A 16520-nucleotide genomic window follows, 5' to 3' on the forward strand; every position below is an offset into this window, starting at 1 on the left:
CGGTCGACAGACCGTTACCCATGATGCATGATGTCGTTAAACCCGATAGATTTCATAGCACGTCGAATGGCAGACGGGATCAGGAACGACGCACCGCGGACGTGCTAGATATCCGCGCGACCAGCATCTGGGAGGAGAGGCATCGGAAGCGATGGGTTGTGTTGCTCTCCGACGATCTACATCTGGTAGATGGTCAGTGACAGAAAAACACAGCCCTTTGGCCCGGGGATGAATACGCACCGCACAGAACCTGGTTCTTCCCAGTACCGAACTCTGCAGCACATCAGGGTGGTGTGGGAAGGGCATCATCGATGCCTACGGTAGAACACGAGATGGAGAAGATGCTAAAGGCCTAGGAATGCACGGCGGTTGTGCTAGATACAGTAAATTACCATCAGGAACGATGTCGAGTCCGTGAGCTTTGCAACGTTGTCGGCGGCCGCCTTCTCTTTCGGCAGGGGCGGCTGGGTTTGATCGAGCACAGCGTTTCGTTCGAGTTGATCCCAATATTGGACGTCTCATCGGAGCAGCGCAGAGGGGCCGGCGAGACTGAACGAGAGTGCGCGCGAGGGCAGAAAGACCATAGCGGTGGCGCCGGAAGAACTGAATTGCTAGGAATACTACAAAGTAGCTTTCATTGCACGGGTACTGACAAAAGTTTCAGTCGTCAACTCGAATATACTGATACAATCAATAGGCACTCACACGAACGCCGGCGCATATAAGCGCACGAGGGAGAACGGCAGCACCTCTTCCTCCGCTGCCCCCAGCGGGAGGATGTAGTGCATCTCCGGCTGGCACGCGTGGTAGAACCACACCGCCACCCACATATACCCTATGCACTTCATCCACCTTGCTGGCGCCTCTGCCCCAATCCCGAGCCGACGCGCTGTACCGATGACAGCGTCCTCGAACGTGATCGCGACGGCGTTCGCCATGAAGAACTTCATCCGGGTGCCGATATATTCCTTCCCGACCATGGCGTCGCATGCGGTGTGTATCAGGCCCGAGGCGAAGAACGCGGCGTACAGCTGGGTCTGCGATGACGCCCAGCCGCCTTTCTTGAAACCGAAGGTCGACACGAGGGTTTGGCCTGTCGCTCTGAATAGCTGTAGATAAGTGGCGAGAGTGTTAATCGTTGTTCTTAAATGTGGATAGAGCAGCGATGCATACCACGCGCATGAACTGGTGCCACGTTCTCCTATGTGCGGAAGCATTAGTATATCTCGGTAAAGGGTATTTAGTATGATTTGATAGAATGCGTACCCCCAGAAGCGTCGTAGCGTGTACGCGTCCGACCAGTTCCCGAACGCAGGGCGCCAATCCTCCGGATTGCCGTTGAAGAGCCCCGTAGCGACACATACGATTGCCACCGCCGTATGAAGAAGTTTCATAGTGGCGTAAACATTGACATACCATGCGAAGAGGCATAAGAATTGCAACAAGACGCCTTTCCCACCTGTTGGGAAGGCGTCTGTCCCTTGGAACGAAAAGAGCGGCTGCAGGTGCACGTATGATTGCGCGAGATCGATGTAGAGAAGGCACTGCAGCACTCGGAGGAGCCTATGCCGCAGAAACTCGCCGTGCGACCGCGAAGCTGTGGCGGGCGGTACGTTGGGTACCTAAACGCCGAGTTGCCCTCAGCTCAGCCTCGGAGATGGGGCACAAAGATTGCACGACTAACCTCGTTGTTCCAGCCGATGAGACGTGTGTTCACGATCACACACGTCACTTTGTATACCTTGCTTGAGAAGGAGATGTGGGTGCCGGAAGGACCTTTCTCTCCACGATAATGCCAGTCTTTGACAGGGTCACACAGCCACGCATAGACCACGACACTGTAGGCTGCATTTCCGATAACTCCCCCTATGGTGGAGTCGTGCACCGCGCCATCTCCTGTGCTATGGTGCATGAGCAGCACGTAGACATAGTTGGCGAATATGAGCGTGAGGGCAAGACGAAGAGGCACGGAAGGTCGGAGGACGGTCAGAGCAATGACGGCGACCTGCAAGAGGGGTATGGCCCAGGCAGGTAGTAACTTGCGCTCTGTTGGTGTGGACATAGCCGTTGATGTGGATTGAGATGTTCTAAAGACGAGTGGGTCAGAAGAGTTGGTGGGCAAGTCGAAGGAGGAATGCAAGGCAGTTCCGCGCCTGCCCGTCATGCATCTTGATAGAATAGATTTACATCAGCGATGGCTGTTGGACCGCAATGAAGCGAGACACCGGTCTCGAGGGTCAACGTGCCTATAACACAGTGTGTGCGTGCTCTTCGTGTGTCTTCAAGGACGATGTCGTGTGTGTGGATGTGGCGTCGGCCTCGGTGTTATGGTGCCTGAAAGGGCTGTATTGCACATGTGCGTGCATATGCACCGAGCGCGCGCCTGTGAATTTGACGAAGTGCTTCGAGAGCTGGAAATTCTGGTCGTGGGTAGCCTCTGATATAAGCTTGGATCCTAGCGGCATACATTCGCCTCGAAGACCGAGTGGACAGTGAAGAGTAGATGTGGAGAGACTCGAAGCCTTGAACCCCGTTGCGGAGGCAAAGCATGGTCCCCCGTGGGAATGTCGGTCTTCGAAATGGGTGAGCGCACGTTCCCACGGTATCTCTCACCAGGCCAGCAGCTTCAATCTGGTCACACAAAAAATCGTAAAATCTGGCACTCGTGCTCATCATCCGTGTCTGTGTCTCCAACCCCTTCTCCTGGCAAATTGGGTCTCTGATGAGTGCTGGTTCCGCAGCAGCGAGATCGCGGCTACCCTCTTAGCGCTGATGGGATTTTCGGTATATAAATTCACACTCCGACGAGTGTCCTGTGGAGGACTCTCCCGACTCTGCACCCGCTCTTACGCCCCTCACACCGGTCGAGTATTCTAGCCTACAGGAGCTCTACTACCATCCTCTAATTGACATCCAATATTGCTTAGAAGCCGTCTTCGAGCACCTGTCGTGAATCACCGCACATTTTCGCGGTGGGCTCCTCCGGGATTGCCACGTCTATCGGGCTTTGCGTTCACTCAGGCTGCTTCTGTACACCTGTGCACACTCTATAGCATCTTTCAGTCGCAGCTGACGTGAAGTCAGCATTGTAGACGAGCGCTATGTCCGGTAAGCAGCAGTAACCCTCTAAAACCTCCAGTGTCTTTGTTCGGAAAGCATACTGAACACCTGTCATCTCCAGGGAACGCGCTACTTATAACAGGCGTCACGGTTGTCGTGATTTACGGCCTATGGCATAAATTGGGCGGCAGGAAACAACCGTTTGTCACACTGAACGCATCAGACTCTGCCGTTCTGCCCAGGAACAGCGAACGACGCGGTGCTGAGTCCGAGCTGCCCTTTGCCAAGCTCATTCGCGACAAGGTTCCAGCGCTTGCTCCAGATGCCACGTTCAACGGCGTGTGGTGGTTACCAGGGTATGTGCATTTCCGTCCAACTCATAGGCATCCACGGTTCCTAATTCACTTTTTGTACGGCAGAGGAGACGCGCAGACGATGTATTGCTCTGTCGGGGACTTCAGCAAGGTCGACCCGGTCGTCTATGAGAGGCAGGTTCTCGTCCCCGCCGCTTCTGCCGCCGCACATTAACGGAGATCCCCACTAGGAAGTTCCTGCAGCTCCCCGACAAAGGTACGGCCGCACATTGCCCTCCACTCCTATTCCCATGAGCAATAACCGACCTCACCCCTCCACCGCTGACAGGCATCGTCGCAGTCGATATCTCGCCCCCGCTCTCGAGCGTGCCCATCTCCCCGCGCGAGAACGTCCTGCTCGTGGCGCACGGGCTCACTGGGGGCTCCCACGAGCCGTATGTCCGCGCGGTGCTCGCGCGCGCGACCCCGGGCGCAGGCGCGGGCGGGCTCGGCACCAGGGCGGTCGTGCTCAATTTCCGCGGGTGCAACGGCAGCCCCGTGGTGACTCCGCGGCTGTACCACGTACGTCCCCCGAGCCGATTGCCGTGCTGGGCCGGGCGCGCGCTAGTACATACTGGGAGGGCTGACGACTGCGCCGCAGGCAGGGTCGTCGGACGACGTCCGGCACGTCGTGCTCTGGATATGCCACACGTTCCCGGAGTGCCGCATATTCGGGATCGGTGCGTGCGCTGCGCTCGGATGTGTAGCGCATAATGGACGGGCTGACGACGTTTGCGGGCAGGATTCTCCCTGGGGGCGAACATCCTTGCGAAGTACGCGGGCGAGGAGGGCGCGCGGTGCCCGCTGCAGGCGCTGATCACGCTCGCGAACCCGTGGGACTTCGTCGCCGGCTCGCATCACCTCCCGGGTACGTTCCTCGGCCGGCATGTGTACCGCTGGGTGCTCGGGGACGCTCTGCGGCGACTCCTGCGTATGCACGGGAAGGTGCTGCTCGACGCGGCCGCGGACCTGCCCGTCGCGCGCGGTGTGCTGGAAGACGTCTTCACGCGGCGGAGCATCACGCTCCGGGAGTACGACGTGCTGGTCAACGCGCCGCTATACGGATTTGAGAACGTGTACGACTACTACTCGCGCATCAGCTCAGTGAAGGTCGCGGGGGATATCTGCGTACCGTATCTGTCTATCAACAGCGCCGATGACCCCATCACGGGCACTGGAGAGCTCCGGAGGCGCGAGGTAAGGACGCCCATTTGTCGTATTTCGCCTCCGCTGAGTACGATGGCCATATGCAGATTCACGACAACCCTTGGATAGCGCTAGCCGTTACTCGGACGGGTGGCCATCTGGGGTGGTTCGAGTACGGCCCAGACGGCGGGATTACCCGCTGGTACGTCAAGCCGGTGCTGCAATTCCTGGAGGCATTGATAGAGGTACGACATTCCCTCTTGCAGTCGTCATGGGCTCGATGGGCCTTTCGCAAAGACGCGCGCGCATAGGCGGGAGCTCCGTGCATGACACAGCGACGCTGCGGAGAAGCACGGGTCTCCCGTCGTGGCGAACATGAACACGGCGCGCTCGCCCGCCTCAGAAATTACGCCGCAGTGGACGCGTTGCGAGGGGCCTAGCGATCCTAGTATAGCTGTGCGCTCTCCTCTTCAGGTAACCGATATTGACGGGGCGCCAGTACGACCTTGCAGACAGGCCGAAGCCGCGCGGCGTTAACGTAGAGGGAACCGATTTCGTGCGCGACCCTGAGCGCGATGACGTCGGCTTCCGGGTGCTGTCGCAGGAGCAGTCCGAGCTCGTCGTGAGCGGCGTGGAGGTCTCGAAGCTCTTTTCCGGGTGGTGATTTCGGTACGGCTCTTTGCACTGCAGCCGCGGTGAACTCGATGACTGATTAATATGTGGCGCTTCCCGCAGGTCCCGGAGAGCGCCCTCATTAGAGCTATTGACCATCATCTAGATTCTTATATTGGATGGTTATTCGACAACGTTTACGTCCTGGAACCTGGGGCTATGGTGTGAGTGCCCTAAAACTGCTGCAAGCGCGCAACCTGCCAGGGACCGTCTGTCCTGAGCAAGTGCAGCGTAACCTCCCATGACGGATGTCCGTGCCTCGCTGCTCTTCCGCAGTCGTCGTAGTCGTCCTACCGGTTGTCTGAACGGCGACTTCATACGGCCAGCAACTCAGCGGCCATATCTCAACTTGGGACGAACAAAGTCGACTACGCTACAAATGGGGAAATAAGTGCCATCTGCGCCTGCATGCACTGGCGTCCACTTACGATACAGCATCATATATAGCAGATAACCTCAGGCACTGACAGGTCCCGAGTCGGACGTGTGCCACGGCACAACACGTGTGACCGCCACCCACTGGAAACGGCCGGGGAAGGGGCAGCGGAAAGTGATGGAAGACAGCGCCGATCCTTCTGGTGAACGCTGCTCTATGTCAACTCAAGCAAGCGCATCGCTCTGCACGTTTAAGCTCACAGCACACACGCCTCTTGTATGAACGTCAGTTCCGCCCAGGAAGCGGCGAACGATGTTACCAAAACGGGACTGACGCGTGGGGGGGCCGCTGGCGGGCGTCCCGTCTTGCACCGCTACCATCACCATGCCTCCCCCTTGCCTCCCCGTATGTCTTGTCAAGTGCCCGACAGGCTCGATCTACGTGCGTACAAGTGCGCGCTGTCGACACCCGACACCGCCCTGCCGCACCAAGATGTCCAAAAGTGCGACACGCCGTGAGCTGCCCGGCGCAGGGGCCCGCCACGTGCCCGAATATGACTACTTCTGCCGTGCCATTCAGAGCGTGGCTTGTCGCAATACAGCGCAGGAGAAGCGCGCTGCTCACGGCATGCAGTGGGAGCCAGGGCCCGTCGCGCGCTGGGAACTTTCCCAACACGCATGACGTGACAGATCCCCCCAGGCCCCCCGACAAACCCTCGGTCGGCGTCGGCTCGCACCTGCCCTTCGCGTCCGCGGACGGGTTCTAGTATATGTTTCTGCACTCCTTTGGACTGCGCGTCGGCCAGCGTCCCTCCATTCCGGCCCCTCCATCAGACTCTGCGCCGGCACTGGGCGTGAGTACCGACCGGGCTGCTGTAACTCAATCACCCGCAAATTCACTCATTTAGCGCACACGTGTAGACACCTTCATTACGCGACAGTCAAAGCCCGCAGATCTCGCTCTCGCCCGCGCGAGGAATAGATAAATTCGCGACCCCGCTCGCCCTCGCTATCGACGCCGCACCACACCGCTCCCCAGCCCCACAGGCTCTCGCCGTCTCTCCTCGCCTCTCTCGATGTCTGTCCCCAACAACGGCCCCAAGCGCTCTCCGAGTCGCTCTGAAAAAGGCATGCCCGAGTTTAGCCCGATGACATGGCATGTACTTCTTGGCCGAGACCAGAACGCTCTTTACTAACTAAACGTCGTATAGGAAACTGCAGGATATTCGGGACGCCATCCCATCGCACCTCTTTGTCCGCGACACGCGGAGAGGGTTGGCTTGGCTTGGCCTTGACCTGGTGATGGCAGCGTGCTGCTGGAAGGCTGCGCTATACATTGACCCGACGTTTACGAGTCGCGCCGCGGTCCAGCGTATGTCTGCGCCTGGTGCCGAGGTCGCTCGGTGGGCGAGTTGGGTGCTATAGTAAGCGCCTATACCGCGTTGCCGCGCGCTCCGCTGACTGACGGGATTCCGCAGCTGGTGGTTCCAGGGTCTGATATTCACTGGCATCTGGGTCATCGGACATGAAGTACGATTCTCGAACTTGCCTGCTGTATCAGAAAAGAGGTGCTGATTATTCCTTATGTTCTAGTGCGGACACGGTGCCTTTTCGCCCAGTCAACGTCTGTGCAATGTCATCGGCTTTGTGAGTAGCGCAAAGGATCCGAGGGTTCACCGCCTCGATCGCTAACCGAGCGCGTTTCCGCAGATAACCCACAGCCTCCTGTGGACCCCGTACTTCAGCTGGAAGATCTCGCACCACCGGCACCATTGCAACCATGCTTCGATGGAGCGCGATGAGGTCTACGTGCCGAAGACGCGCAGCGAGCTTGGCATTCCCGAAGAAGACGGACACACCAAAATTGACTACGACGAATACTTGGGAGACACGCCGATCTACACGCTGTTCACGCTCGTGCGCCAGCAGCTGCTCGCGTTCCCCGCGTACCTCTGTAAGCTTCGCTGACGCCCTCGCCACCTTCGTTCCGTCCCGCTGACCGCCTGCTAGTGTATAACGTCTCCGGTCAGAAAAGCTATCCAAAATGGACGAACCACTTCGATCGTAAGCGTCCACATAACACATGTCGTCATGGCTGCTGACTCTACGCGACACAGCGAATTCGGTCCTCTTCACCAAAGAACAGCGGGACGTCGTTCTTGTCTCGAACCTCGGCATCCTCGCGACAGCGTGGCTCGTCCGCGTCGCATGCCAGACCTATGGCGCCGCCGCCGTACTCAAGTTTTACGGCATCCCCTGGCTCTGCGTCACGCATTGGTGAGCGTCCTTACCGCTCGTAGCTGCGCGGTTGCTAACTTAATCTGGCTGTACGTTCGCAGGTTTATCATGATCACCTACCTGCACCACACGGCGCCGGAGCTGCCGCACTACCGGCAAGGGGAGTGGAACTTCCAGCGTGGGGCGGCTGCGACCGTTGACCGCAACTTCCTCGGCTGGATGGGCCGCTTCTTTCTGCACGACGTCGCTCACTACCATGTCGTGCACCACTTCTTCCCCAAAATGCCTTTCTGTGAGTTTCGTCTTCACCTCTATAACTGGTTCACTCGCTGACTCTAAGCAGACCACGGTGCAGAGGCGACGAAGCACCTGCGTGCGTTCATCGGTGCGCACTACCACTACTCGGAGCAGCCAATTTTCCGTGCGCTCTGGGACAACTACAACGCCTGCCAGTTCGTGGAAGACACGGGTGAGCAGAGTGCCGGCACCCCTCTTCTGATAGACGGCTGCGGACGTCTATCGCTGACTGGCCGCTGACTGACCACCTTGTGCGCGCAGGGAGCGTGCTGTTCTATCGCGACCGGAAGGGCCGGGCGGCGGTCGAGCCGGCGGCACAGTATCGTACAAACTCAAATAGCCCCGTCATGGAGTAAGGTTGCGCGTCTGCGTGTTTCCGAAGTCGAGGGTGTGCAAGTATGTTCGTTGGTTCTTTCTCTCGTAGATGTCCTGTTGTACCACCACATGGCGCGGCGCGTCCGCATAGACGTCATCCAAGTTCCCGATCCATGGCTCCCGTACACATGAGCCCACGCAGATCCCCCGCCTCCACGCGGTACCTCGAGCCCGCGCGCGGCACCACGCGCACGCCACTGAGCAAGCAAGCTCGGGTGGCAGTTTGGAAAGTTCCGCTGCGGAACGGGAAACTCTGATACTCGTCTGTGCGTTTTCTGGAGAACCTGCTTCGCGCGCCGTGTTCTAGAGGCCCTGCGTCTTCGCGCGTTCCGCATAAGGGACTCGGCTTCCCCTCGGCGGGACGTCGGGCGCACTGTGTGTCCACAGCGAGAAGGCATGCCTGATGGACACGCCGCGGGGAGTCCCAAATCCTCAGGCTTGGGCTGCGCGCGGCCCCCTGCTTCCACGCCCAGCTTAAGAGACAGGAACGCAGGAGCCAGGCCTGAGAAGCCCCAAGGGCATTGCCGAGATCGGGGCTGGAGGTGAACTTTGGCAAGACTCTAGAAAGCGTTTCTAAACGTTGGAGGACGCCAATCACTCCGAAGACCCTGCGCGACGTCGAGGTAACGTACCCACCCACGCGGACGACCCCCACGCCATGAGGGGCGCCTGGAGCGCAGCGTGTCCTGTGAACGCGGTGGCTTTACCCGCGTTCGGGCCCTCCGAGCAGCGGCGGCGGCGAGGGCTGGCGGTGTGGCACGATGCATCAACTGTCGACTCCCGAGTGCTGGGTGCTGGGCCGCGGTCCCGGACAATGTCACGGCCAGTCGCATGCATGCGCTTGCTGGCCTCCACAATCAACAGTGTGCTGACAGCTTTCAAATTCCACGCGTAATCAAGGCGAGGCGTACCGTGTCAAGATAGGACCCATCGCGTCTGCCGCGGCACATGAAGGGGAAGCCGCTGTGCTGCACCCAAGAGCACTCTCCGCGCGAGCTCGAAGGCCCTTGCGGCGTGACCCCCGACGATCCCTCTGCAGAAGACGCGCTTATGCTGGGATAGAAGCGCGGCGGAGGCGGCGCACGGTCGGGAGCTTCACAGCGATTGAGTGTGCGGGGCTCCACGTGAGAGGGCATTCAATTAGACAGCCTCACGGGAGAAGCAGGGGCGCACAAGTCGTAAAATGTACGTCAACCGCCGCGGCGCCCTCACGCTGGGTCCGTGTGAGTATGAAGGGCTCGACGGCTCGGTCGAACGTTCGCCTTCGGGGAGGGAAGAGGGCTCTCAGGCTCCGCGCGCTGGGCATTCCGGGAACCGAGCGACGCCGATGTGCCGGAGGGAAGTTTCTGGATAGGTGTGCGTACTGGCGCGCTTGAAAGCTACCCGAAGATTTGGTAGGTGCAGCTTGAAGCTTGAAGCCAGACGCCACGATGTTTGACCAATCTGCTTTTGGGGATTTCTCAACCTATATCCTCAGGGATGCACGGAACAGGAACGGGGTGATAGCTGCCATAACATACCTCCACAATACAGTACGGCATCCAGCCGGAACTATGGTGTACAAAACGATGCATTCTACACCGCTCGTGTTTGCAGGTTTGAGAGCTCGTCGAACGTGTTTGGGGTGTATATAATACTCGATTAGTAACGCCGAGTCAAGATGACATCGTAGCCCGAGCGGCTCATAATCAGTACAGAAAGACGTCCACATAGCGAAAACACGGAGACAACGCTGATACAACCAGGCGCGGCGTCAACACGAAACGTCAGGTAATCAGACTCTAGCGAGTGAGTTACATTATTAGAGTGCATGCGCCACCTATGCATACATCCTCCGTGCGAGTGAGTGGGTGGGTTGAATGGTGAGAAAAGGATATCTGAGGGAGAGGTCGGGAGTGAAGCTTTGAAGTGACGCACGGTTCCTGTATTTTGTGAGCGACTCGGCTACTCCCGGCTCATATGCTCTGGGATGCGACGTACATCAATCGAGCTTGCGCGGTCTGACGGCCTGAGCGCGCACGCCTACGCCCGTGGCCTCGTCTCGGACGACGGAGAAGCTCTCCCAGGACCAGGAGTACGGGAAACGGGAGTGCGGAGTGTAAAGCGTGATCGTCTCCAGTGATGGGCCTGACGCGCCTGCCAGGCTGTCCGCGAGCGACTGCGTCGACACCAAGAATGACTGCAGCAGTTCCTTGTTGTGCGTGATGCTGTATTTGTACCCTGAGAAGGAGTAGAAAGACGTCGTAGTGTCGAGGTGGTCGATGTGGAGACAAATCTTCTGTACACGGGGATGTGCTCCCAGCATGCGGAGGAGTGGTTCCTGTGCACGACCCGGGCATCATGTTAGCGCTGCACGGTGCTAGGGTTCGTATGAGTGATGATTATCGTAAACTCACCAGCGGGCCGGCCTCAGCGTCAGCGGCCGACCGGTATCTGAGCAGCTTGAAGGAGGTCAAGGCGGGGAAAGACGCGCCGATATGCTGCATGAGCTCTGGATCCGCCTCGTCCTCGCGATACTCCAACTCCAAACTGGTGAGACGCGGGCACCGGCATCGTCGTAAGATTTGTAACATCTCCGAAGACCTTATGAGCGGCCACTGACAGCGCGTGCCTACGTAGTTGCTACGTAGCATATGAGGGGTATAACGCAGCGCGAGGCTTTCAAGTGTCGACGGAAGGGCGCCGTAGATTTGGTCGTCGACGTGTGGACAAGAGAGCGTGAGGTGAAGGAGTTTCGGCCACGGCCACTCTACGATATCGAGGCCAGGCGGCCAGAACGGCTGGGGATCGATGTCCTTCGGTTGCGCGAGCTTCAGTTCCAAACGTCGTAGGCGGGACATGTTTGCGAACAGGGTGATAAATGGGAGTGAGGGATTTCCGATCGCCTTGTGCTCGCCGAGGAGGCGTAATTCGTGGAGGTTAGGCCACTCAAGCGTATTGCATATTTCGTGGAGAGGCGACAATTCCGCCACAAGCGCCAGTGTTTCGAGGGTAGCGTGGGTCCTGTTGAGAACGAACAGAAGTGCTTGCCTCTCGTCCGGATAGTTCTGTTCTCGCCACCAACGATAATCGGACATGGTGTGCTGGAAGGAGGTAAGAGGTGCGCAACGGTCAAGGACGAGCTCCTCCTCTGGCAATAGACTGGGAGCAACCCGATGACCATTAATTGTGAGGTGTCGGAGGGTAGGGAGAGCGAGGACCATTTGCATGACCGACCACGGGATGCCGTGGACGGGCTGCCAGCGGAGGTTAAATGACAGAGTGTGCAGCCGGGGCATACTCTCCAGCGCGGTAGCGAGGAAGGGCGTACTGTAAACTGCACATAAGAGAGGGTCGGTGGTGAAACGCAGGTCACGCTCGAGCGTGTGTGGCAGATATTCTTCATCAGGTATATCTCCGCATTGGTCGTTAAAGTGGAGGATGCTGGTGAAGGCCGATATGGCGTGAGAGGTGATTTAGTCTGTATGAATAAGATGGCGTACCTAACATATGGACGCAGTGCTTCGGGCACAAACCCCATAGGTGCGACGGGGAGGGGGGCCCGCAAGCTGAATTCCCTGCAAAGATTCGGCAGACAGCGCAGCCTGATCCTTCGGCATGTTCTGGAGAGAGCAGGGACAGCTTGGACAAGGGAGGCCGCCTCGACGATGAAGTCGAGCACATCTTCGTTCAGCGCAGCGATGCTCCCATCGTCCATTGCAGGCTATTCGTACGTCGTACGTGTATGAGGTGAAGAGGAAGACTCGGAAGAGGACGACACGGTTCGGAGGTTTCATCCAGCGGGCCAATCGTCAATCATGTAGATTAGATCAGATTAAACAGGCGTTGTCCACATTCGGTAGCTCTACCAAACGTCCTCCAGTTCACCTGCAACCGCCACACTCGGTAGAGGCTCTACCGTATCGTCGAGGCATCTTTCCTCATACTGTCAGCGTGAACCGTGATCGTGCTCATTGGTAGGCACTCGCACGTGGTAGCGAGTGAGCGCGGGCGCAGACTAGCTTGGCGTGTCGCAACTTACTAAGACACTCCCGGTCAGCTTGTGACCACATAGGCTGTTGAGTACAAACATGAGTGCTGTATTGGACAGATAGTACAGATGATAAGTCACGAAAAATGAAGTTGGAGAGTCGTTTGAAACAAGTACAATAAATACTGAGACGGGGCTGGCGACCGCTGGCAGCTGCGAGAAAACGGGGTCTCGTCGGGATGTGCACGGCTCAAAGCGTACCTTGCCAGGAGTGCTTCTGTTTCCAATGCGCTAGGATGCAGTGATGTCCCTCAACGAGAAGCAGGGGCGCTCGGCTTGCGCGTCTTCACAGTGGACAGGGCGCGCACACCTACGCCCGTGGTCTCATCTCGGACGACGGTGAAGTTCTCCCAGAACCAGGAGTACGGGAAGTAGGAGTGCGGAGCCCAGAGCGTGATCGTCTCCAGCGACGAGCCTGATGCGCCCGCCAGGCTGTCCGCAAGCGACTGCGTCGATGCCAAGCACGACTCCAGCCGGGGTATGTCGCACGCGTAGTCCCGGTACCCGCCCCGGTAAAAGGGCGTCGAGGTGTCGACATGGTCTATGTGGAGGCGTATTGTCTGTAGACAGAGATGCGCCCCAAGCATGCGGAGGAGAGCATCCTGTGGACGGTCTTGTGTTAGAGCACGATGGTGGAAATATCGCAGATATGTTTCGACGTACCAACGGGCCAGCCTCTGCGTCATTGGCCGCTCGATACCTGAGCAACTTGAAGGTAGTGAGCGCAGGGAACGACGCGCCGACGCACTGCATCAACTCAGCGTCCGCCTCGTCCTCGCGATACTCCAGTTGCAGGGAAGAGAGCCGCCGGCAGCGGCATCGTCGTAAGATCTGCAGCATGACCGATGACTTGATGAGCGGCCAATTCCAGAGCACATCTGCATCGTATCTTTCGGCATGCACCATATGAGGGGTATAACGCAGCGCGAGGCTTTCGAGTGTGGGCGGAAGAGAGCTATAGATCTGGTCGTTGACGAGTGGATAGGACAGGGTGAGGTGGCGAAGGTCAGCCCAGGGCCACTCGGCCACGTAGCCAAGCGGCCAGAACGGCTGGGGATCGACACCCTCCCGCAACCCGAGCTTCAGTTCTAGGCGCTGTAGGCGGAGCATGTTTGCGAACATGGACACGAGCGGGAGTGGTGGGTTGCCGATCGTGCCACGCTCGCCGCGGAGGCATAGTTCGCGGAGGTTCGGCCACTCGAGTGTATTGCAGATCTCATCGAGGGGCGCCAGCTCTGCAATGAGCGTCAGCCGCTCGAGAGATGTGTGGGTCTTGTTTAAAACGAGCAGGAGCGCTTGCTTTTCGAGTGGAAAAGTCTGCTTTCGCCACCAACGGTAATCGGACAGCGTGTACCGGAAGGATGTAAGAGGCGCGCAATAGTCGAGAGTGAGCTCCTCCTCCGCCAATAGCTTGGGGGCAAAACGATGCCGGTCGACAGCGAGATCTTTGAGGGTGGGGAGAGATAGGACCAGTTGCATGACCGACCATGGGAGGCCGTGTATTGCCTTTGGCTCCTGGCAGAGTCGGAATGACACCGTTTGTAGCCCGGGCATGCTCTTTAGCGTCGTGGTGAGGAAGGGGGTACTGTAGACACCGCACAAGAAGTGGTCCTTTGTGACTCGCAGGTCGCGTCTGAGCACATAAGCCAAATGATTGGTGGAAGGTATATCGCTACAACGATCGTTGAAGTGAAGGATCCTGAGAGAGAGATGCCGTAAGAGACTGCTTATACTTTGGTCGATATGTTTCCTGGTCAAAGCGTACCTGACATATGGGCGCAGTGATTCAGGCACAAATTCTCTGGGCGCGACACCGACAGGCAGATAGTTTTTCAGGTCAAATTCCCTACCAAGGACCGGCAGACAGTGCATCCTGATTCTCCGACAGGTTCTAGAGAGAGCGCGGATTGATTTGGCAACCAAAGCTGCCTCAACGATGAGGTCGAGCACGTCGTCGTTCAGTGCAGTGATACTTCCACGGCCCATCATGAGCTATGTGTAAATACGTGTATGAGCAGAGGATGATGCAAGCTGAAGTCAGAAGAGAGATGGCAGCTCTCAGCTCGGCTCTGGATGATCGAGGGATTGGCCAGCTAGATTAGATTAGATTGTGCGCCTTCCGCATCCGGTAGCTCTACTGGACGATCATCGCGCCGGCCTTCTTGCGAGTTGCAGTGTTTCTCCTTCTTTCTCCTACTTTCATCTATGTTTCCTCGCACCGACTACCGTCAGGTTGTATCCTCTAGCAGGAAGTTTCCAGGGCCTATTCTATGCTTTATACTCGCGAAAATACATCTATATGATCGTAAGACAAATACCAAGGACCCGCTCTCAGCGCCTGCGCTATCGCATGGTCGGTCTCGCTCGCCCACCGTCGTTGCCTATCGTTAAACATGCCAGTACTGTCATCGCACAAAATCTCCAGGTATGACGCATATCCCATGGGAGCAATGACTTAAACTCTGCTGGGTTTGGATTTAAGTGTAGGGACAACGGAGAAATTCCTCACGGCACCCCAATTGCGCTTAACCTCGTCCGTGCGTACCCGTTCAATGGTCTAGATCTTATCGCTGACAATTCTTCTGCGTCACCAGGTCAGCCTCACCTGCGAGGCCACTCTACTGAAGGAGGCAGCTCCGAGGATCGCTCGTTTGTAGACAGGGTCTTTTCCTGACACGAGGTGACCCAAGTACAACGTGTACAAGGGCCGCAACCTGTCAGAACCGCCGCCTCAGCCAGGAGAGAACAGCCTTGGAGCTTCGGGGTCGATGCTCTATCATATTCACAACCCAAACCGAAGGGTTGCCGCCGTGGTGGCGTAAAAATATGCCCCGTCGCCGCTCGACTTTGGGCGTGTCTAGCGCATCGACTGTCTCTCACAAGCCCTTAGGACGAATCCTCGTTATTGGAAGAATGCCTGATAAAATTTCAGGCATTCTGGAAGTCAGAGACGCTGCAGGCCACCAGCGCACCTGGACTCGGTAGCAATTGCCAGTATCGCGCCCCAGAAGACACGCTACTCCGACGGCGATGCTTCTGCCTGCGCGCCGCCGCTCTGCACCCACCCCCGCACCTCATGATACTCGGATTTCTGATTATCATCCACTCCATCGCGGCAGGCGGCCACCGCCCCTTTTGTTCGTCCCGCCACCCCAGGCCGCCCATACCGCTCATGGAAGGTCGGGGACGCGGCACGCGCCCCCATCGATACGCCCGTTGAAACCCAGCATGAGAACATGCCAGCATGCGACACAAAGGCAGCCGGATTGGGCGAAGCCCTTGTGGAACCCCCACGCGGATGGGCGCGAATTCCGTCCCGCTCAGGCCCGGAGGGCACGCCCTGAAGGTATATAAGCTGGCGTGCTCGCCCCTCCTCTCTTTCCCCAGACCTTCACCGTCGACATCCGCCAGCTCAAGTTCCTCCGAGGCCTATAGACAGCGCGCGTCGTCTACAAGGCGCGCGCCGCCCTCGTGAGGGCTTGGACGGTAATTCTACTTGTACCTGCGACTGTGGCGTAGTCGCTGATCACCCTTCATCTTCGTCTTTCAGAACGCTTAATGCACTCGGTAAGTCGCCGTACCCCTCACGGTGTACGTGCACGGTTACTGACAAGCATCCTTTCCACAGTGTCGCATCCGCCACCAGCGGTCGGCAGCGAACAGCCCACCTTGGCAACGTGGGCTGCTTTGCCCAACTGTATATACAGTGAGTACCGCTCGTCCCTCCCTCCCCGCATACCACTAAGGCATGCCGTTCTAGCCATCCCGCTCGGGACTGGGGCGCTTGACGAACTGTCAGTACCCCTACCCAGTGGGGCCCCACCCACCCTCCCTCCCGCTCGGGTCTGGGCTGCCTGGCTTTATGTCGGCACCCCTGCCCAGCGGGGCCTCACCCCTCCTCGCGCACGCCACGTCGGGCCCCAATCTGGGGTCCGCGTGAGGGGCGGACGCTTTCACTGGCGAACGCCCTGCGG

General features: G+C 58.1%; 5 protein-coding genes across 5 annotated transcripts; 2 read left to right on the top strand and 3 right to left on the bottom strand.

Annotated features, from left to right (window-relative positions):
- Positions 1 to 701: 701 nt before the first annotated feature.
- Positions 702 to 2062, bottom strand: TRAVEDRAFT_52677 (uncharacterized protein; the record flags this gene model as incomplete). The annotated part of the gene is made up of 4 exons (XM_008045321.1): positions 702 to 1109; positions 1174 to 1201; positions 1267 to 1622; positions 1685 to 2062. The coding sequence occupies 4 exons, from the start codon at positions 2060 to 2062 to the stop codon at positions 702 to 704; spliced, it is 1170 nt and encodes a 389-aa protein (XP_008043512.1).
- An 867-nt stretch (positions 2063 to 2929) lies between these two features.
- On the top strand, positions 2930 to 5378 carry TRAVEDRAFT_155084 (AB-hydrolase YheT). Its single transcript, XM_008045657.1, has 10 exons — positions 2930 to 3108; positions 3182 to 3416; positions 3480 to 3548; positions 3605 to 3630; positions 3703 to 3935; positions 4015 to 4093; positions 4156 to 4610; positions 4667 to 4804; positions 5059 to 5228; positions 5295 to 5378. The coding sequence occupies exons 1-9, from the start codon at positions 3102 to 3104 to the stop codon at positions 5221 to 5223; spliced, it is 1407 nt and encodes a 468-aa protein (XP_008043848.1). The 5' UTR covers positions 2930 to 3101; the 3' UTR covers positions 5224 to 5228; positions 5295 to 5378.
- A 1304-nt stretch (positions 5379 to 6682) lies between these two features.
- TRAVEDRAFT_40170 (linoleoyl phosphatidylcholine delta-12 acetylenase) lies at positions 6683 to 8497 on the top strand (the record flags this gene model as incomplete). The annotated part of the gene is made up of 10 exons (XM_008045232.1): positions 6683 to 6762; positions 6818 to 7030; positions 7085 to 7136; positions 7200 to 7253; positions 7317 to 7560; positions 7617 to 7670; positions 7724 to 7883; positions 7946 to 8136; positions 8188 to 8313; positions 8403 to 8497. The coding sequence occupies 10 exons, from the start codon at positions 6683 to 6685 to the stop codon at positions 8495 to 8497; spliced, it is 1269 nt and encodes a 422-aa protein (XP_008043423.1).
- Positions 8498 to 10897: 2400 nt separating this feature from the next.
- Positions 10898 to 12219, bottom strand: TRAVEDRAFT_134093 (uncharacterized protein; the record flags this gene model as incomplete). Its single annotated transcript, XM_008045658.1, has 2 exons — positions 10898 to 11939; positions 11999 to 12219. Coding segments are annotated over 2 exons (1263 nt in total), but the record flags the coding sequence as incomplete, so codon positions are not given.
- A 429-nt stretch (positions 12220 to 12648) lies between these two features.
- On the bottom strand, positions 12649 to 14100 carry TRAVEDRAFT_74831 (uncharacterized protein; the record flags this gene model as incomplete). Its single annotated transcript, XM_008045659.1, has 2 exons — positions 12649 to 13148; positions 13210 to 14100. The coding sequence occupies 2 exons, from the start codon at positions 14098 to 14100 to the stop codon at positions 12798 to 12800; spliced, it is 1242 nt and encodes a 413-aa protein (XP_008043850.1). The 3' UTR covers positions 12649 to 12797.
- Positions 14101 to 16520: the final 2420 nt, after the last annotated feature.

The sequence above is a fragment of the Trametes versicolor genome (genome assembly GCF_000271585.1).
Source record: "Trametes versicolor FP-101664 SS1 unplaced genomic scaffold TRAVEscaffold_12, whole genome shotgun sequence".
NCBI lineage: Eukaryota > Fungi > Basidiomycota > Agaricomycetes > Polyporales > Polyporaceae > Trametes > Trametes versicolor.